Source organism: Chelmon rostratus, chromosome 19 (genome assembly GCF_017976325.1).
Source record: "Chelmon rostratus isolate fCheRos1 chromosome 19, fCheRos1.pri, whole genome shotgun sequence".
Lineage (NCBI taxonomy): Eukaryota > Metazoa > Chordata > Actinopteri > Chaetodontiformes > Chaetodontidae > Chelmon > Chelmon rostratus.
In genome coordinates, this window is record NC_055676.1 from 12,406,018 (window position 1) to 12,429,837 (window position 23,820).

At 41.8% G+C, this 23,820-nt stretch overlaps 2 protein-coding genes across 3 annotated transcripts; both read right to left on the reverse strand.

The window, feature by feature from the left end:
* Positions 1–136: 136 nt before the first annotated feature.
* Positions 137–5,966, reverse strand: LOC121623162 (glycerol-3-phosphate acyltransferase 4-like). Its single transcript, XM_041960347.1, has 12 exons — positions 5,799–5,966; positions 4,253–4,322; positions 3,855–4,152; positions 3,659–3,733; positions 3,309–3,398; positions 2,974–3,067; positions 2,728–2,843; positions 1,935–1,990; positions 1,752–1,837; positions 1,544–1,672; positions 1,346–1,425; positions 137–305 (listed from the first exon to the last, which is right to left on the reverse strand). The coding sequence occupies exons 1-12, from the start codon at positions 5,964–5,966 to the stop codon at positions 137–139; spliced, it is 1,431 nt and encodes a 476-aa protein (XP_041816281.1).
* Positions 5,967–9,334: 3,368 nt separating this feature from the next.
* LOC121623120 (calcium-binding protein 1-like) lies at positions 9,335–17,626 on the reverse strand. 2 transcript variants are annotated; one of them, XM_041960283.1, is made up of 8 exons: positions 17,405–17,626; positions 14,160–14,327; positions 13,156–13,186; positions 12,904–13,047; positions 12,562–12,671; positions 12,128–12,202; positions 11,928–12,000; positions 9,335–10,735 (listed from the first exon to the last, which is right to left on the reverse strand). In XM_041960283.1, exons 1-8 carry the CDS (start codon positions 17,558–17,560, stop codon positions 10,710–10,712), a joined length of 783 nt encoding a protein of 260 aa, XP_041816217.1. In that variant the 5' UTR covers positions 17,561–17,626; the 3' UTR covers positions 9,335–10,709. The 2 variants fall into 2 exon arrangements, with proteins under 2 accessions (XP_041816217.1, XP_041816218.1); XM_041960284.1 differs by having other exon boundaries at positions 17,396–17,626.
* Positions 17,627–23,820: the final 6,194 nt, after the last annotated feature.

Sequence of the window (23,820 nt, forward strand, 5' to 3'; positions counted from 1 at the left end):
ATACATTTTAATCAGTCTGGTAAAAAATGACGCAGTTACAGTAACAATCAATATAAATTCCTGCTTCTGATAATTCACAATCACCATTATATAAGATGTAGCTGTATGAGATGTAAGAGTCACATTCACGGTCTCCTCATTGTCCGTTTGCTGAATCTCGATGGCTTTTATCCTCCTCTGGGTTTTCATCCTCTAAATGTTTGTCGTCCGCCTGCTCATGCTCGCCTACCAGAACTTTACTGTAAAGTTTCTGCTGCTCTTCTTTAAAAGCATCCTTCACTTTTGCTCGTTTCAGCCCTCCGTCCCTGAGAGCACAGAGGTGAGAGAGGGGAAGAGTATCACAGAGAGACTCAACATTAGTTACTCCTTCCACAGACAACTGAAGGAAATGACTAAGAATCCCCCCATGAGTTAGCTGCAGGGTGTAACACTGCACTGTTTCTGCCACAGCTGTGAATCAGCATCTCTCAAACAGCCATAAACACAATCACTAAACCAAAAATCAATAATCCAGCACTCACCATATATTTCTTCTACATTTTTCTGGTAGTTTTTGATAGGAAATTCATGTACTTTGTACTCTGGTATTCATGGTATCTTATGGAAATGCATGCATTCTGGATCTATTCATAATCTGCAGTGCTGCAGATGGAATAGACATTTATTGTATCTCATTATCTCATAGAAATGTATTATTTAGAATTTTGTTAGAATTATAGATGCTGTTGCCAATTATTGTTGACTTTTTGAAGTGCATCTGTGTTGGGGAATGTGAACCTGTTGGACTCTCCACTCATCAGCACCTGATCGCATAAAGGCACACCTGATGCCAATCAAGATATCATTTTTTTATAAACACATTCAATTTTATTATGACTTTAGGTACATTGCCTGCCTGTTTTTATGCACATTTTCAATGTTTGAATAAAAACTGGAATGGAAATGAAGAAAAGTGAAAAAAAAAAACCTCAAAACATGGCAAAACTGTTTTTACACTTGGCTGAGGGGAGAAGTGAATGGAAACAGACAAAAACATCAGATATATGTGGAGTGATGAGGAAACTGTAGCCCTCCTCAAATATTTACATGAAACAAACATTAACACCACTTTTCCATCCTACATTTTTTCTGTGCTCTGATAGTTAAGTCAATTTGTTGTGCCCACCTTTTCTGCAATGGTATAATGGCACCTGACTGGAGAACTACTGCCACCTACTGCTTAACTTGATGAGCCCACTCTAATTTTTCCACAACAGTAGATGTAAATGCATAAATTTGCCTTCTCTTTTGCAAATTATGTTAAAATTTACACTACATTTGGATGGAAACCTGGCTGAATACTCACCAAATGAGATCCACTAATCCTCCTTGTGCAGCTATGGCTGCTTTCACTCGGTTGGCAAACTGCACCGCATCTTCCCCTTCCTACACATGCACGGCAAAAACAGAACAGGCGAAGAAAAAGTGGACAGAAGTGGATAGAATAAACAACACAATGATCTGAACACCAAATACTTTATCAGGCTGTGACAAGCAGTTTCACCTCTCTGTTCATAGGCGGCAGGTACCAAACGCTGCAGACAATGGCCCAGCTGCTCATCATCCTCAGCAGATAATTCACCATGCCAAACTTACTGCTGTTCCAGAAAGCATCCCCAAATCGAGGATCATACTGCAACATGCAAATAAGATCATATCAAGTGTAGGTATGATCAAAATGAGCACAGAGGAGGAAAAAGAGTGGTTCCTACTTTAATGGCAACTGGATAAACAGTGCAGCCAATTTCAAAGCTCCCCTTCTTGAACATCATCACTGATGTGTTGTTAATGCAAGTACCTGTAGAGACACAGGGTGAAAGCTCTTATTGACACTAAAAAAAACAACTTTATGGGCTCTAGAGGTGTGTTTAAAAGAATTATATCATCATACACACCCTCAGGGAAGATTAGGATGGGCTGTTTGGTTTTGTCAGCAACATGATCACCAAGCCTGAAATGACAAAGTCAAAGTCAAAGTGATCAAAAGATAAATACGAAATTTCACATGCTTTTAAATTATATGAAATGTGGTATGTCGTGATTTCCTAAATAACCTTAAACACAGGGCTGCCAAGGTTGGTGCCAGTCTGCAGTCTGAGTTCTATGTACAAGCTGCTACGAGCTATGCTCTGCTAAACTTGAGAAAGCCTTGAGACTTCTTGCAACACATGTTTAGAATAAGGATGAGTTGAGGTTTTAACCTCAACTAAACTGTGAGCCCCAAGTTTGGTGACACCCACATACACAGGAAGCAAAATGTATGGTGTATCATAGCTGAACACACACTGAGCCGAACATCCCGAATGATAACTGGTGGCACACAGTGGTGGAAGAAGTACTCAAATTATTTACTTAAGTAAAAGTAAAAGTATGACATACCAGTCCTGCATTTACATTTTACTTAAGTTAAAGTACAAAAGTATGAGCATTATAACAGTATAACACTAAGACTTTTTGGATTATAAGGACAGATTGTACGTTTCCCTCTGAAATGTAGTGGAGAAGTATATTAGAAGTAATACACCATGGAATTACTCAAGTAAAGTAGAAAGACCTCAATATTGGATTTAAGTACAGTACTTGAGTAAATGTACTTTGTTACTTTCCACCACTGGTTGCCCAGCAGCAACAGACCATAATGTAACTGGAGTGAGGAGCAATGCTAAGACTTAGAAGACGCAGTGTTACCTTTTGGCCACTAGGTGTCTGTCTTTGACTTCTGATCTTTCAAACCAGATGTGAGGAGACGATTTGACCATGGCTCGCTGGATCATCCCCATCAACCCTCCGTGCACCTGGCCCACCTGAGAGAGGAGTTCAGCCCAAAAACATCTCTACTCATCTCCAATGCTTTCCTAATCATTCATTCTCATGAAGAATAACAAACAAACACTCTCACTCACAGGAACACACAGAGGCAGACAAACTCTTTACCATAGAGTAGCAGCCATCATTGGCCAAGATGATAACATCGATGGGTGTGGTGTGATTGGCCACGCAAATCCCGCCATTCTTTGGTTTGTTCTCTCTATAATCAAACAAGTTTGTTAAAGACACAGACATACAACTTAGTGAAAAGCGAACAAATATCCAGTCTAAACAGAAGCAACTATACACCGTACACAATTGCCATTATGTTCTTCCAAATAGAGACATTTCTGAAACTGTTAACCTGTGAATATTACTGTTCTGATAACTATAATGTATTCAATAAATGAAACTGTCTCTTAAGAGGCTGATACTGTTGCTGAATATTAAATATGTTGTACCTGTGATGATAGGTGATGATTGCTGTGAGAGCTCTGACACAGATGCGGTAACACAACAGATGAACCTTCTCACTCAGGAAGAACCTTAACCTGGAGAAATACAGCATGATGCCACAGCGATTACTCCACTCCCCTTACAATGCACACTTCAAGGCCAGTCAAACAACATATCAAATAACCACATAATTTTTTTAAAGAAGCACAACAATCCCTTATCTTTAACGTGATTAGGTAAAACACATGTGGTTACATCCAGTCAGGTTTGTGACTTTTGAGCACCTGTTTACCGTTGATTTAGGGACCTAGTTTCCCATACATGTTTGAACTGTGGAGAATTGGGGGAAACTTACTCTCTATTAGGTAGGAAGCCCACCAAAGTGGTCAGGACCAGGAGCAGACTAATGCCAGTGACTGCCAGAGTAACCCTGCAGTAAAAAAAACCTTACAGTTGACACAACATAGAATCAGTTGTTCACTCATTCACAGTGTTGTGTGAGATGAATCCTACTGCCTCTACAACATAACCTGCCTGTGGGCTGCTCTGACCTGAGAGGCAGCAGGACGCCGTAGCGGATGAGGAGTCCCAGGCCCCACAGAACAGTGAGCCTCAGGCTTATATGACGGAAGTTATAGTCGCTTCGAGTCAGCAAGTTCCAGCTCTCCAGCTCCTGAGCTGAAAAGCACTTGGTCACCTCGTCGTCCACGATGCTCTCCACACCCCTCCGGCAGAAGTAGAAGATGTCAGCCATCTCAAACTCTGGCTCTGAGCGCAGACAGCTGGCAGAACCTCTGAGCTGCTGGATCCCCTGCTGCAAAGACGATGGTGGTTCTTTGGCTATGATTCCTACAATGAGAATGAAGATGTGCATTTGAGTTAATGGTAAAAACAACACAGGTGAAATGAGGATTTCTGACTGAGGAATACTGAAATAGTACTCGTTTACCACTGCTATATGGCTTATAGAGTTGCTGGTTCTTTTCCTTTGCTCCCATCTCCATTCGTGATGTTGCCCACTAATTAAAGTGAAAAAGCACAAAGATAACTAGGTTAGAAAAAAGTTTTAAATTTTCTTTGTTTGGTGTAAAGTTTGACATACAGTAACGTAAAAGAAGATTGATAAAGTGATTCCCCGCTGCTTACTATCAGCTGTAAAGTTGGATAAGCACCAATAAGAACTGCAAACCTCCAAATTTTATAGAGAATATGGACAGTAAAGACTGTGATATGATCAGAGTGGTGTCCAGTTTCAGTTTCAAAGTCTATACACCTTGTGTAACTTACTGAAGCATAAATAGGTCACAGTTTTGATGGATAAGGCCTCTGTGCCACCTCAACCTGGAGAGAAGGCGGTTAAAGAACGATCGCCTGGTGTGTACACCACAAACAACACCAATGTGCGTTCCAGCAGGGCCGTAGCTCAGAGAAAACAAGCTATTCACAATTCGTCCCTACACACTACTACTACTCCAAGACCTGCTGCATGAAGCAAAGATAAGTGATACTAAGAAAGGCTTGCCAGCCTCGCAAGATATTAAGACCTGTCTGGATGGAGAGGCCACTAAAGCCATCCCACCTGACACAAAGCTTCCTGTTGTCCAACCGCGAAAACCACAAACCTAATCCCTGATGGAGGTATCTAGAGCGTGATTAAGCTGTGGATGATACGGACTGAATATCAATGCCACATATGTGAGTAGAACGGCAGTGTGCCAAAATTTCCATCTCACTGCCATGTCAAAGGTAGAATGTGACCACACATGAAGGCAGTGGAATACCAGCTCTATATCGGTCTGTTGTATAACATCTACAGTCCAGTGGGAAAGCCTGGACTTAAGGCTCTCTAGGTTGAAACCAACTTTTAGCTGGTTTGTTTTTTACCCTGACTGGAAAAAGTAGAGAGAAAAGCTGGAGAGGATCCTTGGACCATCTCCATTTACCCCTACACACAGGAACCTGCTCACTGCAGGTTTATGGTGATCGACCAGCCACCAGGGCTGGAAGGGGAAATCTGAAGTTGTAGGACAACAGAGACTGAGTTTGATAGGAGTATTGTGGTAAAGTTCTCTGTAACACTTCTAAAAAAAATCCTCTAATTATGCCAGTAGATGGACTTTGTCCCAGGAGTGTAAGCTCCCTGCAGTATCTACACCTCAGATGCTAGTCCCATGGCTAAAAGCTTGCTCCTCCCAGGGGTCTGTCCCAAAAAGTCTCTGAGGAAAGGGAGGCAAAAAATGCCCTGCGGTTCTAACAGTCCCTCTGAGCTGCGAGAACCCAGGAGTCCGGTCCGACAGGGAATGCTTTTTTTTTTAAATAGAATCAGTGAGATTAACAAAGGACAAAAAACAATTTTGTGCACAATCTACTATCTCAAAGGGTCCAAACATATCACTGCAGCAGTTTAGAGGTTAGATATTTGTTCAAAAATGTTGTACAAAGTATAATCAACAAATAAAGCAACATACTGTGCATTAATGTGACACCAAGCTCACCTCAAAGATCTTGAGAAGCGTCCTCATGTAGAGCCTGCGGATACCAAGAGAGACTCCAAGTATAGCCGGCACAATTATGAAGGCAAACAGAAGAGTGAACCACACAGTGATGGAGATGCTAATCCACCAGCACAGCAGGTTGTCAGCAGGGAATGTAAACCAAGTCATGCTGCTCAACAGCGGACGAGAGAGCAAAGAGACTGCACACCACGGCCAGACCCACAGCTTTGAGACAAGTCTCCTGGTCCGTTTGAAGCCTGTGTGTCTGAAGCCAGTGCTAAAATGAACATCAGGAGTAACTAATTATCTGAGTCTGACAAAGACAGCAAAAATATCAGGATCAGTCATGAAGAGTACAAACATAATAATGAATCATGGTCCCTTTCAGGTGACTTCTTCTAACTTGTGACTGACTTTAAAGACCTTTTGAGCAACATCATACTTTGCAGATGACCAATGTGCAGTATATGTTATATCACTGTATGATAACATTTACATGTTACTGATATATTCGAGCATCCTGGCCTACAGGTTCATATTAATATAGTATAGTATTACATCCTAGGTCCCCCTTCTCAGGTCGGTGCATTCGTAGAACTGAGTGTGAAGAAAGAGCAGTTATAGTGCAATACCTCCTGTTATAGGGGTTATTCCATTTATTTATTTATTTCAAGGATTCATGATAACTTGGTTTCCTCTGTGAATTAACTGATTTTTTCTGACAGCATGCACAGTGTAAATTGACAGCCATCATCTCACTGCTGAAAAACGTGGAGAGACAAGTCAGAAACAAAGCTGGAGGATGCACTGAGGAAATTACTTCAGTTTACCTGTTAGAAAATATGAATATTGTGAATATTTATGAATTGAATGATTAACTGGAAATAAATTGAAGAATTCAGCAACACCGCTAAAAAATTCAAAATGTTTAACAATGGTAGCTTGTTCTGGAGTAATTACCAAATCCTAGCAACACCTTAATACTAGGTGTGTTATTATGGATGATAAAGTATGCAGCTTCACTAGTACCTAACGCTGTAAACACTATTATTTATAGCTATATTCATTTCACGTTACAGAACAAATCCGAAATGAACAGCAAATAATTGTAACTTTAATGGGACACATTCAATTTAGACATGTATTTTCTTCAAAGGAAACACTGCCGTTGTACGTTATTGATTATTATGAAGTTTAGTTTTGCTATAAATGAGCTTTGGTTCGTAACGTGCTAGCTTAAAGAGTAGTTGCTAGGTTAATGAGACTCGCTTTGACCACGGCTACAGGCTAATAAAGTGTTAGCTACTGGCTAACGGCTCTTACCGTCCTCCGGATTTAAAGCTAGTCCTGTGCCGGAGGAGGACTGAGATGACAAACGGTTAGCTAGTTCTCCATCTGGAGAGTCCAGTCTGACGTAGGGGGATCTCTGACATTGTGCTGTCTTTAAATGCGTTTAGCAACATGCTACAACCACAGACAGAGTTGTTTAGAGTCGTCACGGCAACGGGTGGCCAATAAGGGATGCTGTCACTGCACTGTGGGCTGGACATGAACAGTAATCTGATTACAGTGCGGCCGTCCAATCAGAGAGTATATGAGGTGAAGTCAGTATGTGAAAGAATTGTCTGGAGTAAATACTGACCTTAGCTGTTATTATGGCCATTATTATTATTATTATTTAGCATCCACCAATATCAATGGTTAAAAATGCCGAAAAAATAAGAAAATGCTATGCTGTACCAATGGAAATCATAAAATTATAATAGCCTGTATAATAGCCTAAAATATTGTGGTACACTGCTACTCATCCAGAGAACTAAAGCACAATTTGACTGATCTACTGCACCTGCATAAAATGAATAACAGTGTTTTTTAGTTTCCTTCCTTTTTCCTGTACAGATGATGATGATGTTTTGATGCAGTAGATTTGTCTTTTTTATTATTTGTGCATCACAAAACTGTACTCACCAACTTGACTGTAAATTAGGGTAGGATGCATCAGAAATATTTTAGTAATTGAAAAACATTTTTCAATATTTTTATTTGTTTATTCTATATAACTCTATATATCTGCTATGATTCATTGTTATACCTTTTCAAGCAAAAATAATCTTACTCAGGATACTTAACTTGACCTGAAAAAAGAAATAGAGAAAAATAACACCAACACTAAATAATAAATTAACAGAGTATGTAGAAAAACTTGTTTAATTTAAAACTAAAAACACCAAAAAAACAAAAAACAAAAAAACAACCCAGTTTGACTGGAAGACAACACGGATCACTTCTTTAAGCAAGGATCAGGTACTAAGGCTTTATAGTTTCTGTTGTCAATTTATTTATATAAAGCTGGACTTACACAGCTGAACCCCCTGGACTCTGATCCTTAATCACTTTGCCAGGTCTTAAGCAGACGTTTCAAAGTTTTTCTCAGCTGTCCCACATGCCTGCTGTGTTAAACCCATGTAGTCTAAATTTTCACAGACTTCTCATGTATTTATAGTCCTATTTCCAAGCAATTTCCAACTCCTCCTTGGTTGCCTTGCATAGGATTTAAATTATGACATATGCTGTTTTGTTTGCATTGTGCAATTTGCCTAACGTTGATATCTACAGTAAAACCAACAAGCTAGCCCAGGGCGACAACCTGAGCATGCTGCCACACTCACAACGAATGACCAGTGTTCCTGTTGCAGTGAGGTGGTCCATTTAAACTGTCATTGCTCTGTCCACTCACTGCGGCTACTCATACAGCAGAGCTTTATAAGCCCCACGTTCACCTCAGCATCTACCTGAAGGCTCTGAGTGTGTGTGAGCAGGGCATATTTTGGATATAAACAATGCAAATCATATGCTATGGGCTTTGCCGTCACCGTGTCTTAATGCAACTGAGCATCTAAATGAGATTTTGGACAGGTGTGTTAATTTAGAGCAGCAAACACTGGCATCAGAGGTGTAGCTGTCTGGTAACCAGTGTTGGGCTGAAACACAACACTTAGCATGCATTAAAGTAATGTGATTACCTTTTTAAATAATGAGAAGTGTAATGGATTAAACTTGCAATTTAGTAATTATATGTTAGCAATACCACCAAACCAGTTTTGTTTTGAACACAGAAGCAGCATGATGGAGAAGGGCTGAGTAATGGAAAATATTGTAAAGAGTATTGTAATCAATTACTTTTTCTGTTGCGTAATGAGTAAACAACTGCACGTAATTGATTGCATTCTTTGTAACTTAAAAACTAGTCTTCACCCCATATTTAAAGGATTGTGTTTACACTGTGGGGACTAGTTTTGTGTCCCCAGATGGACACTGAGTCCCCGTGATGTGGTTCAGATTCATACATACATACACATACACACACACACACACACACACACACACACACACACACACACACACACATTGTTTCTGTGCTCCAGTTCCAATAAAAACCTTTATTTTTATATATTGTGCTACAAATGTCTCTCTCTTGCATGCATAGTTTCACACAGTTAAGACAAGTAAAATCACAAAGCAAGATTTCCCTTCAGAAGAATATCTTAACTTCATAGCATGCATATACCCCCATGTCCATCCAAAAACAGTCAACCAATAATTTAGCTGCCCAGGGAACCAAACCAGCATTTCAAGAATCCCTTTTGAAAATATAATCCAGTGGATGATATATCTTAAACATACTGCGTACACTTACTACACTGAATAAGACTCAAATAATATTTCTGTAAACTTTCTTTGGCTTTTTGCATAAAGAAGCTAATGCTGCTTCTCTACAAATACAGATAATGAAGGTAGGAGGGTAAAGAAATTGGTATTAAGATTATGCTATAGGGGCAGTTTGTGGATGAGGTTGATTGTTCAATTCATTTTGAGGTATTAAAGTTAAAAGTGTAAATGTTGAAGTGAAAATCACTTCAGGACTAGACTCACAAAACCCCAATAAACAAACAAAGCTCTCTGATAGAAATTAAAGCACTGACATGTATAGTTTTAACACTCTGTTGATCATCAACCAATGTGAGTTAAGGTAGAGATGATCTGTCCAACTGAAACGCAGAGTAAGTTTCAGAATTAGTAAAGCATACAAGTAATTAAAAAGGCCTATCACAGTCGTCAAGATTAGCAACTCACTGTACCTAGAGAGGGTTTCCTTCAATAACTCTTTGCAGCTGAAGGGCCTTATGCACACTGAAAATTACATATATATCACAGTAAGAGAGGCATAATGTTATCAAAGTCAGAAGAACTGCATTGGTGCTACGTTACACATACAAAACAAATACTGGCTTGTCTTAACCAGGGTTTGACAATAGTCTTAAGGGACGTTATAAATCTACAGTATAAGGTGGAGAGAAACAACAGTATGCACAAAACACAAACACACAGCTTTGACAGGATCACATGAAATATTTCCGTATTGCCATATTGTATTTGTGCTAAAGATGTCCTCAGCATTATAGAAATAACGTGCTGTATTGGTTTGGGTGTTTGCTGGCATACTGCTGTCTTTGAAAACATGTCTTCTTAATTGCTACATATTATCGTCTGAGAAAAATAACTCGCATTACTCTTTACCCATTGAGTGAACAGCCACATCAGCATTAGAAAGGTTATTGTTCCTGATGGAAAATACGCCTTTTAAAATATACTTTGTAAAAGTCAGAAATGCAGCTGTTGGTTTTGTTTATGCTCTAAGAAACAGCAGCAGCGTGTAATCAACAGTGTTGCTCCAGGCTGTAGTCGTCAGCCTTTGTGCTTCAGCATGGCAGTTTCAGGGCAGGGCTGATATGTTTTTTGTTTTTTTGTTCAATTCAGAAGTTCAAAATCCATCAGTAGTCTGTGCCGGTCTCCCTCCTCTTCCTCCCGCACCAACAGAGAATCCACATCGTGTTTTAACACGTCAGGAACTCATCGAGACATCATCCGCACAAATTCTGCGAATTAAGGACAAGCAAAGCTTTAGTTTAAAAAAGTTTTTTTTTTTTTTTTATTAAATATATGATGGTGCACAAATGAGGCATTGCTGCTGTTCTTGCATTGCAGTGTAGACAGGACAAGGAGAGTATGCCAGAGAATCAGGAAAAACTAACCCAAATATCCGTCAGCAGCAACATAATGTTGGAAAAGTGGCAGCCTATTTGCCAAGTGCTAAATACAAATTCTTTCCAAAAGGATGTTTATGATCACCAGACATTTTGTGCTACAGGATGACTTCAGTTCAAGTCATGTAGTTTTATCCATTTCAGTAAAAAGAGTAAAATTAAATTGGTAGAATATAAACTGGACATCAGACCCGCTCAACCAACTCCATTAAAGAAAAAGACCAAAAACAGAGCTAAAATGAGAGAACAATTTTCAGGTGGACACAAACACAACATCAAATGCATGCTTATGTTTCTTTGTCTTTGCTGAGTGTGTTCTATAAGATACTCTAACACATTCGACATATTATATACAGCATGTTATTTATATTGCATGTCACATTGACTGTATATACATGTTGTGATAACAGCTTGCTGACCCCAAGTGGCCAAAAAATCCACTGATGCTAATTATCATATTAAGATCACACCACACAGCCACATCAGCCATCAAGTGCTCAGTATAATTCAATATCAAAGTTATATTCTCTTAATGTTTATTACTTAGGTCTGGCTTTTGCTCTTTTTCCACATAATATCGTCTTTCTACACACAGAGGGGCAGCATAAAAAATGAAATACTGATCAGCAGGTTTCAATGCAATACACTTTTTTTGATCTTGCTCGATCAAATGTGGCTTGGATGCATGGACTACTTGTAGAATGTCTGGTAAATGTGAAATGACGTTAAGGTAAGAACAGTTGTGCTACCGAGCACAGCAGCACTTTCTGATATTTTCATCCCTGACACCATGTATGCATCTTTTTCCTCTGTGAATAATCTTAGAGGTGCCGTAATCCCTTCGTATGGAGATAATCTGACAGACAGACCTACTGCCTTCATCCCGTCACCTCACTACCAGCATGGTATTGGGATATCAGCCACATACACGTTGGGATTTTTGCTAACTTGAAACGCGTGTGTTCAAGAGAGAGGCCGAATGATTCAAATAGAAACACACCACATACTGCACAGGATTCACTACCTTCAAAGTCTACGTGGCCATCTCCGTTGAGGTCAATGTCACGAAGGATGTCCTCCAGATCCCTGTGTCCAACCTGAAAGAGTCAGGCGTTGGGGAAGGTTTGAATGCTCGTGGCGAGATACTCAAGTGGAGCAGACAGACAAGATTCAAACAGACACTGTGATTGACGAGAGCCACAGAGGGGAGGACAGACTCTGTACCTGTTGTCCTAAAAGTTTTTTCATTGCTTCTCTAAGTTCTGCTGTGCTGATCTGGCCGTCACCATTCGTGTCAAACTGAGGATGAGAGAAAAAGAGACAAATTAATAAAACAGAGCTTTCCCCCTTTTTTTTTTTTACACATTTCTTTTAAGCCTACACCAACCGCTGTTAGCATCACTTAACGATCAAAATAGCAACAGAATATCCTCGAGATCGTGTCACTTTTATCTGACGTTAAGTCTTTTGTTTTGTTTTAACAATGGCATGGCTGCCATTCCCGTAATCCCCTCTGAAGACATAATTTCTATAACGCTCTGAGATAAACTCTACACACATTAAATTGTCAGTTTTTGACTGATGTTTCAGCTCAACCACGATGTCGTTATCACACTCAGCTTGCTATTTTCTGAGCTTCAGCCCGTGTCACTCCTCACCTCCTTGAAGGCATCCCTCAGCTCTTTCACCCCAATCATGTCTGCAGTTTCAGCCAGAAGTTTGGGCCCCATGAGCTCAACGAAGTCCTCAAAGTCAACATGTCCTCCCACTGTTGGGCAGATTGAAAACAGGAAGCTGTGTTAACCTTCAGGGGATTCTCTGAGACAAAAACACTTATTGCTTTATTTGTATTCCATCTGATGAATAGCGATGCTGTAGCCTGATCCTGTTTTTAAAGTGGCTGTAGAAGTATTGGTGCATGAATTCATTCTGAATGTTTGCCAGGAATGAAAAGAAATGAGAGAAATAATTCATAGACATGCAAAGAGAGTTTTACACACAGTTCATGTTGATCTGCTGGCTCAGTTCTATCAGCTCCATCTCTGTTGGCATGTAGCCCATTGTTCTCATGCAATTCCCCAAGTCTTTACAGCCGATAAACCCATCTTTGTCTTTGTCGAACTCCTTGAACGCCTCACGCAGCTCTGAGAGCAACAGAGAGAGGGCATGAATGTAAGAGAGGCGCGACAATTACTTGAGCTACACTGTGAAAATCTGAGTTTTTGTTACGCATTTCCTGAAATGTAACGTACCATCCATTTCTTCTGGCCTCAGCTCTCGGTCCTGTGGAGGATCACAGTGCACAGTTAGGATCCAAACATTGCAGATATTTTTAAAATCATGCCAATACGCAGCATCCCTCACACAATATGAAGCTGTAAAAAAAAAATAAAAAAATAGGCAACTGCAGGTATGCACCGCAGAGTGCCAAGAGTCTGCAGGTTTCTTTCCATCCAGACAGGAAGAACTCATCGGTGAGATCATCTGCTGGAGAAAACATGCAGACTCTTGGCACTCTGTGGGAAAACAACACAGCAGGTATCGGGATTAAAGTAAAATAGAAGAAACAAGATAAGAGAGGAAGTCAAACCATTTACTGTGTCTGTGGCGTAGGTGTGTGCGTAGAATTAATTTCTGCTTTTATAGGTAGGAATCTGAGAGTTTGGAGACGGAAAGACAACGGAAGGTATGCACCAGTCCCCTTATTTGCCAGTCCATTGAATTAAAACGACTCAGTCTCAACCCCTGCATCCATTACAAACAACCATGTGAGAGCTCGTGATCAGAGCAGCCACTAAAACAGCAGTCGTCGACTCGGAGGATTTCAGCGTCACTGTTTTCTTTAATAACAAGACCCTGACTTGTGTTGTGGTTGCTGGAAGTAGACGGAGAGGAATAATCGCCATGTACGGAGTATTTCTGCCGTAACCCTGTTTTAATAATCCTCCAACCTGCTCCAAATGTCCACCATGTTTATGAGTGATGCAGCCTCATGCATAAATGTACACATAGACTCACACACCCTTGCATTCAGCATTCTTGCTATCAACAAGACTTCACACTAAACAAGATTTCACATTCTGAAAATACCATCTCCTCAGCTCCACCACGCTTATTTACATGCTGTCAGTGCTGACGTTACAGTGAGAGGTGATATGGGCACGCATTCATCACACGTTTCTGTTATTGTGCGTGTTCTGTGTTGTGTGCTAATCTCTTGGCATGCATGCACATGATATTTTCTGGACTTACGTACAGCCTGCCGGCTCTCAGCGAAGCCCTTGCGTAGAAAGATGCACGCAGGCCCCAGCACGTTGTGCATGTTGGCTCCGTTCTGGGCCAGGGCCACTAGCGGCTCAAGATAGGCCCCCCCAGAGCCCCCCTCCTCACAGGACTGCACTGCTTTGTAGTTCTTCTTCTGGTCCTGGAGCAGCATCCGGGGCAGGGGGGCCAGACATGGGAGCAGGGGCAAAGACAGGGGTAGAGACTGTGACTCAGATTTGTGGCGGCATAGAGTCAACAAGGTGTTGGGTTGGGGGGGGTGGGGGGGTTCAAAAGCAGGATCAGAGGCGACAGACATATGCCTGTCAGTCATAGAGAGGTGTGGAGTCAGGTCAGTCATGATGGAGGAAAGCACCTCTGTCAGAGTTTATGTAATTTGTTATGACAAGCGCAACTGATGCCATCCATGAATCTGTCCTGTAGGTCACAATCCTACACAACAGAACGCTACCAAGCCTCACGTGTTATAGATAACTGCTAACAGCTTAGCAAAAATGCAGAAGGTCTTTATTCATTTTCTTACAGTCATCAGCTCCATATTCTCTCGCCTTAAACGATAATTGCAGTTTATTGCAGAACGATCATGATATCATTCTTTCTAACAGTTACTCACAAAGGTAACTGCTGTGATCTGGGAAAATAGCAAAGTCAGATGGGGCGAAGAGACACAAGCAATCAGATGATTGCACAAAAACCCAGAGCTTTGCCAGATTTATTTGGAGGATGACATGAAGACAAAGACTAGAATCATTAACCAGACTGTATGTTGTAAACACTGATCACAATTTACAGACCAATTTCCCAGTTCAAATTTAACGTAACTACCATATTTTTGTTGTTGTTTTAGTTTCCCCGAGCAGTGAGGGATTTTTCCCAACATTTTGGTGTTATCTCAAAATAAAGTGGTTTAGATTATTTGGCTAAATGATTGTTTGCAACCTGTCTGATCACCTGACTGCTCGTGTTTCTTGCCCCACCTGACTTGTAGCGATTGTGCTCCCAAATCCCACCACTGACATCGCAGAATATCAGGATCAGAATCTGCTTTATTCGGCACATATGTATACAAATACAAGGGATCTGACTCTGGGTTTTCATTGCTCTCAATGTCCAAACACAGGAATAGACATGCATCTAAGAACAAGGACAACAAATACTGAACAAATGAAGGTAATGAATGGTCATGACTATAATCTACGCGAGAGTATGGACTTATTGATAACTGATGGCCTGAACTATAAAACATAGAACCGAAGTTGAAATAAACTGCCCAATTTGTTGTTGATAAGAAACCACAGAATCCAAATGAGTAAACTTTTAACCGACAGCTTTATGAGTCTACATAATGATACAGTCTGCACGTGTTAGTCGTGGTGCACACAGAGTATTTACAATCAACAACACTCATGCTGGGGTAGTTACTTAAATTTCTGTGACAAGTGACAAGCTTTTTTGTGCGCATTGCAAAATAATTGTGTTGTCCAGAAGATGAGGCTAAAGTTCAGCCAGCCATTTAATTATAATCACCAATTAGCCAATCAACCAGGGGGCAAAAGTTGTTCTCACAGCAGTGATCCCAATTACAGAGAGAGCCACAGGTTAATTAAAAATCACTGCCTGCCAGTGGACAAAAAAAGCTTCCTCTAAATAAAGTCAAATGGGGTCCAACCATTGCTCCGACTGATATCTGTATTAGACAGAGTAGCAGGCAAATCTGAGGCTAAATGCAGAACACAAGATGGAAAATTGACTCAGTTTTCATGCTCTGTGACTATCTAGTGCACATTTTATCCAAGTGAACTGAACTGAGTGTCAAGAGGTAACATCTCTTCTTGCTTATAAAACATGATAATGTTGGTCAAGTCTTCAATTACCGCAGTATAGCGTCCAGCCCAGTGGAGGAAAATCCAGCTGAAAGCAAGCGGAGTGGACTCACTGTCACAGCGAATTACCGAGGGATCGTTTTTGCTGCTGCTTTAAATCTGTCAGACACGAGCTAGTTCCTGTCTTCAGATGCTTTCTACCGTAAAAATAAGACATCTACATGCATACATAATGAAAAATGAACATGCAGACATAGACTACGTTAAAATACCCAGTATTATATGCTCTACAAATGACCTTCACACTCCATCTGTTACCATGCCCGTCCTAATGCCAGTTCATGCATTCCTACAGTCCCCTCCACAGGAACGGATGCCCACTGGGTAATCTGACTTAGTGATGCATGGAGCAGGGCTGTCTGTGGGTATATCGTGCCAGAAAAAGTACTATGAAGCCACGCGCTAGCAGTTATATAACCAAAACAAAAAAATCCTAAAAACAGTGTCAGAGAAAAGCTGAAGTGAAGCAAGAACTTCTCCAGCACTCCAACCCATTATGCACAGATGGCATCAACAGTTGCTTGTCATATTGTGCCTCCTCAAGGATGTGCAGCTGCAACGGCTTGTATGGAGGAAAATCTATTTGCGGGAATGTGTGTCTGCTACACTGAAAGTCTATTCAAGCATGCGATGAGGACAGCAGATGCAAGAGACGTATTGTATGAACGAAGGTTGTCTTCTTGAGCCTTTATAAAAACAGATCATTGCATATATTGTGCACTTATGTTGTCACCTGCATGAGCTAATAGAATCTGACTTGGTTGAAGCAGCGCACCTGTGTGCAACATTTCCACTCACTGGTCACATCCCACAGGTGCAGGTTCAACAGGGTAGCATCCTCCACTGGCTTGCACCACAGTACCACTTGACTGACCCTGAAGTTTGGTGGCATGATCCAAATCAAACACCAGCAGCACCAAAAAACTCCTCTGAACTCTATCTAAAAGGCTAAAATGAGTTTCTATGGAATGCCAGCATGCACTAAAGAGCACTGAGAGAACTTCTAAAAGGACATATGATAAGATGCAAATGTCATATTAGTGCATGCAGAATGACTTTTAGAGGAGGTCACAAAAGTGCTAATCAGTGATCAAGGCTATAAGCTACTACACCATGAGAAACAAGGTTTATCTCAAAATGACTCCAGCAACACAAAACACAGGGAAACAGTTCAAGACAGCCTGTTAGTGAACACCCAGTCAGACAGCACGCAGGGCTCAGACAGTACAGGTCCAGTCAAATAGCCTTCGGTCAGGTTGGGGACACAAACATGCAGCAACAGTCAGGGGGTTCAAGGAGACCACAGCAGAGTGAAAAACCTCAGAGCGGACCTTACCTTCTTGGTGAAAATTTTAAGCGACTTTACAGAGTTGCCCATTGCAAGAAAAAAAATCCTTCTTGTTTTATGTTTTCTCTCTAACTCTGTCTGTGTTGGTGTGGCCGTTTGTATGTGTACATGTATGCATGTGTGTTTGCATATGTTTCCGGGCATGCATGGGAATAGGAGTGATTAGAAAGGGAAAGAGGGTTCAGTGGGTCATTGACTAATATAAGAGGACGTTTGGGAAAAGGCAGGGAGAGGAGCAGCGGTATCATAGGGGGTAGAGGAGGTAGGAGGGAGAGGACGCAGGAGTGTACAGGGAGGACCTAGAGGCAAGGACACTGGGAGGTACGAGGGGAGGGACACTGAGACAAAGGAGGAAATATGTAAACAAGAACAAAGGACAGATTGGAAAGACACAAAGATAAGCGAGGGAGAGGAAGCATGCATGTGATCAGAGCGAGATGCAAGCGCCAGGAGTAGAAAAAGCAAGATTGCTTATTCATTCCATCCTCTCTCCTACAGTGTCTCTCCTCCCTCCCTCCCCTCTACCCTCTCTCTCTCTCTCCCTCTCTCTCCTCTCTCTCTCTGTCCGTCTGTCTGTCTCTTGCTCTTTTTCCCTCACTCTCTCCACCACTCTCGCTCAGTCCACAGTTTTAAACCATCTATGCGAATGTGACACAAGAAGCTCGTTCGGACAAGCATATTACCTTCCCCTGAGCGAGACGCTGGAGACACTAATCCAAACATGCACACACACGCACACGCATGCACGCACACACACACTTGATTGAACACACACAGATGTAGGGCTATGGAGCTAAAAATATAACGCACGCTCTCTTTTTTCACCCCCTACTCTCTCACAGCACTCCCCACTCTTCCCCCTGCATCCATCCACCACCACACACCCCTCACTCGCTCTCTCTCTCACTCTCTGTCTGTCTCTCTCTCTCTATCTCTCTCTCACACACACACACACACATTCACACACAATACACAAACGTAGATGCATCCCAAAGTCATGTTAAGCTTAAAGGGTATGAATTCAGATCAAAGGCAAAATGTAAAAGAAATGACACATGCATTCTGAATCAGGATGCACAACAGCACGTGAAAATGCAGACACACACACACATACACACACACAGAGTCGGGCACATAAATGCTTCTTCTCAGCCTCTCATCCACACACACACACACACACATACACACACATTGCATAGACTTACAGTCATTTTTAGGAGACTTGCCCTAACCATAACCATAACCATTGCTTTCCTAAGCCAACCCCTAACCTAAACCTAACCTCAACCAAGTCTGCACCCCTAAAATTGAATGACTCTCAGGAGAGGGGGACAGAGGCTCCTCACAATGTGACTGTGTAAAGTGATTTATGCCCCCATTTATGTACCACACACACACATTTTTATTACAAAGTGCTATAATTGAAAAAGTGAGTCAGAGGTGAGTAATAACAACGCACAGGTACTTGTGTATAATATGGAGGCACTTTCACTGACAAAAAACACTGTGCTTTATTTACAGCTATATTTACTTTGCAGATCTAAACTTTACACACAAACATCTGATCAGCTCTGATCAGCAAATGTGCTGTATCTTAAAGTACCAGATGGTACATAAAAGTGCTTAAAAGTATCTCCAGTTGGATCAACATTAAAATGCTGAACTGATCTTAATACATGAGTAATAATAATCCAAAAAACTTAAGAAACTATTGTGCATGAGTACTTTTACTTTAAGTACTGTACATTTGGCTAATAATACGTGTGAATTCAGCAATTCTTTTACTTGTAATGGAGTACTTTTACATTGCAGCATTGCTACTTTTACATAAGCTAAAGATTCCTACCAGACATGCTCAAATCCAAATTAAAATTACATCTCCTCTTTCTTCCACATTAAAACAAGCCAGAGTCCATGCAAATATTGCTCATTTCAAAAGTCTAATACTGGACACGAGATGCCTCCTGCTCCATTCTGGGTGAATGTGTACTAGGTTTCCACATCACACTGGTGTAAGCTGCATGTTGAACCACAGCTGGCATCTAAGCTACGCGTGTGCGCACACGTTTGGAGGCTTAAGGTGCGCACCGAGAAACTTTCTCTGGTGCCAACCTCTGCACGTGCAACGCTCTGCACAGTGAAGGTCAAACATCCAAGTGAAGCAACAACAAGAAGCGCACCACTAAAACTACAAACCACGACACACTCAGATCAGGTTTTCACTCCTGAGGTAACTCTCGTGGAGGCGGCCATTGCACCACCAAGGACCATATCCCCCCTCCGTTGCTCGACCTTGTCTGTTCTCTGCTATTTTAATAAACACATTCACGCCGAAGTCGTCTCACATCTCGCTCCCATTCAACATCTCTGCGGCTCGTTTGTGTTGCTCTGCGGATGATTCATCCAGCCTCTCACCGGAGGCTCATTGTGAACTTCAGAACACATCAGACGTCAGACACAAGAGCCGTCAGCTCTTATAATGTCAACCCATAGTGCGCACGGGCACGAGATCCATCCCCGGCACCCCGCTACCCCCCTCTCTTTGGCTGTATGCACGTTCACACACACACACACACACACGCACACACACACACACACACACACACAATTTACTCTACACATTTACATGCCAACATTTCAGGAGAACATTTATCTAAATACCCGGGAATAACTGAGGTACCATTTTCAGGAGTCATGCACAGATTCATAAGAATAAGATAATATGGCGTTAAAAATGTGCAACATATTAATTGCACACACAGAGCAAATAAATCTATATGCAGCTCGTTCCAAAGGGAAAATAACAAATGCATTTGCTTTTTAATGAAGATTTTGAGGTCAAACATAATCCTGTTTCATCCAGTGCCATCAGCAGAGATGTATGTGGGGGAAGGAAGGGACTGATGTAATAACAAGCCCTCATGCATCATCAACCTTTTCTTTATCAAAAAGAGAACAGTTCTCTTTTCTGTTATGAAGCAAAGTGGAATTAAACGTAATCGTGTCAAGGAAACGTGGTTATTTCTCCAGAGCTGCGCGTCTTTGTGTAATTCAAATACTGTACCGAGACAATGAGGTTTTTTTGTGGGTCCATTTCTGTCGTCATCATGGACGTCCAGGCAGGGGGGAAATAAATAGCTTAAATAAAATGCGCACTTTGCGTCATCTTCTTATGCCTTGGCTGAGACGTCACAGCTTTATTAAAACGTAGACAGAGATTATTCTGCAGTGTTGTTTCACTTGTTAGACTAGTTTGACGCGCAGTGCGTCAGCAGGCCGGGGACAAACTATTGACACGTCTCATCTCAATCAGCTAAACCTCTGCTGTTCTTCCCTCTGACTCACATATCCCGTGTCTTCTGTCTCGCAGTGTGTCTCGTTGATTTTTCAGCCTCGGGTCTCTATGAATATTTAACATCGGCGCGCGCACGCGTGCACGGGCGGCGCGCGCAGCTGTGCGCACGGGCGCTTACATTGCACCGCCTAATCCTCGTCTCAAAACAGGGATTTAACCGAAGAGTGAATTTTCTACCTCCTTCTACGCCAGCACAGATACAAAAATATCCATGTGGGTCTAAAAATAGCGCGTTATACTCTAGACATACTGGAGGCATATGCTGTGGTGGATGTGATGCTGCTGCTCCCTTTCCTCTCGTTTCCACCCAAATCCTCCTCCTTCTTTTATTCACTTTAGCTCCCTTTTTCTTTTTCATTATTATTGTTATTGTTATTTTAAAGCATACCTCATCTCTATTTTCACCCCTCTCAGACACCAGCAAGGTCAGTGTGACCCCTGCAGAGGAGGAAGGGAGATTTTGTGAGAGCAAAGAAAAATGGAAAGACAGGCAGGAAACGTCAGCAGACAGGACAACCAGGCGAGGAAGTGAGGGGCTAATCTGTGTTTTAAGACCTTTCCTCACATTGTCTCCAGAGCTGTCAGGTGGGAGCAGGGAGGTGAGAGTTGATGAGCGCCAGTCTTATATAACAATCATCGGGTCAGACTCACTCTCCTCTCATTTCATCATTTGTCCTCCTCCCGATTTATCCAATTGCTTCGCTTCCGTCACTTTCTTTCAATGCCCTTTCACATCTCCTGTCTCACTGATGTGACACACACTGGACTGTTAATCTCTTCCCCATTATCACACACGTACACACGCACACGCGCGCGCGCACACACACCGTGAGTTCAGACCCATTAGTGCAAGCGGTGCTCGCTCCCTCTGCTGGTTAACACACACATATCCTCTCATCTAAATTTCCTTTGAAAAGAAAACGGTCATGTCCTCAGCAACAGTTTCCCTGCAGCAGATAACAGACGCCTTTCGATAGCAAGTCCGCCAGATTTCCGTCCAGGGTTTGCAGAAGGAGATCAGTGAAGGTCACAAACACTCCGGCATGTGGTGATTGTTCAGAATCTTTCAAAATAGACTCCAAATATCTACTGCGACAAACAAAGGTGCCCATGCTCTGTCCTTGAGGAACATGTCCAGTGTCACCTGCACAGTTCAAAGGCCTGAACGTGCAGAAATAAGGAGTTTTGTTTATTACACCTGCTTTTAATACATTAACTTTCACAAAGTGCTTTATCTAATGAATCATTGTTGTAACCATCGAGCTGCAAAACACATTCAAACAGCTAACCGCATTTCACGTCCTCATTCTAACCCCCACACCAGCCTCTTTGGTAATTATGATTCATCTTATGAATATGAAAGTGCTGTGAATATGAAATATGACATGAAATGTTGCTCTGTCAGGTAACATGTTTGCCAAAGACAAAGACAAAAAAAAGTGCCCACACTGCCCTCTTCCAGTCTCTCATAATCAGGTCTTGATGGGCTGGGCTATTTTTAGCTTCTTCCACTGGCAGCCAATGAGTCCTGTTGGGGTTGTATGCAAATCTTGATGTTACATAAGAAAATATGACATGAAAGAATGTGTGGTGTGTAATTTCTCGCTCTGCGTTGTGCGATGCTGCTTGCGTCTGTTCGAGGAGCATTAAAGGCATATCTAGTGTAGTTATTATGGGTGCGTGGCCACTACAATGAAACAGCTTGGGTAAGATGCAGGTGCAAAAACATGCATGCACAAACATTCCCGGTGCCATTCGCTCAGTTCCTTTGTTGCTCATTCTCTCACACAGACCCTGATGCGCTCTGCTGTCCACCCAGAAAACTACTTAGACTATTGACAGCTGTGTCTGATGGGACTTAACTGCACAGCGACAACATCACAGAAAACAGGCAAACTTTGGAGCTGCTGAACTTTTGATGGGGTGTTTTAACGTGAGTTGATAACTGAGAAATCCTGTTATTTGTTTCATTTAGAGTTCGCATCCCTCTTCCCAAAAAAAAACTGCAGTAACTGCAACCAGCATAACTATTCAAATACACTGAACAGCACAATGCTTTGCGCACTAAAAAAATCATCATCTGATATAGATTTAATGGAAATGCCAAAATATCTGATATTTCCACACACGTCAGCAGCAGCTCTAGAGACTTTATATAGCACACCGCTGCATGGATTTTTGCCTCGCTGGAACCCCTAAGACTGATTGAAGCTCTGGCCTGGATTGAGGGGAGTTATTTCTGGAGCACATTAGCGTTCGGGGAGGTAATTGTCTCCTCTTGAGCTTTTTATCGCAGACGGAAGGATTTCAGTGGAACAAGAAAAAAAAAAGAGATGGGAGGGAACAGACAACTGACTGTGTGGTACAAGTGCACGGAGCGTCATAGGAGAAGTGTGGCACACCTGGCAGAAAACTGATTAGTAGGTGAACGGGTGATGCAGGGAAGATGCGATACGCCCTTGATTTGACCTTGACCTTCACTCACAGTATCAGCAAAGAAGGATGTCTAGATTTTATCACGTCAAAGTGTACTAGTATGTAAATGGTTTACTTACCTGTGTGTGTGTGTGTGTGTGTGTGTGTGTGTGTGCGCGCGCGCGTGAGTGACAAGCTCTCATCACTGAAAAGTTTTCCACACAGCGGGAAAGTCGATCCCTCTGCTCTTGCTCAGGTGACAGACACAATGAATGCTGCTGTATTCATATTGGGAGGCATGACACACTCACACACACGCACACACACACACACCGTCACGACACTGATAGATACCAGATACATACAGGAACCAGATTTGGACTGAATACATGCATCCATTTTTAATCTGCTCCACATGGGGTCACACACACGGCTATATTCTCGTCCTATCATATTAATAATGGATTTATACTCTCATTGATTGGCTCTCTTAATTTTAGTTGCTTTTCCCCTCATTTATAGAGGGGGAACCCCTGGCTCTCAAAATTTTTTTTAGGGAGTTTTTCTTCTCTCTTTTTTTCCCAGTCCATTATGACAGTGCATGTGAGATAAATGTGACTTGACTGAATAAGAT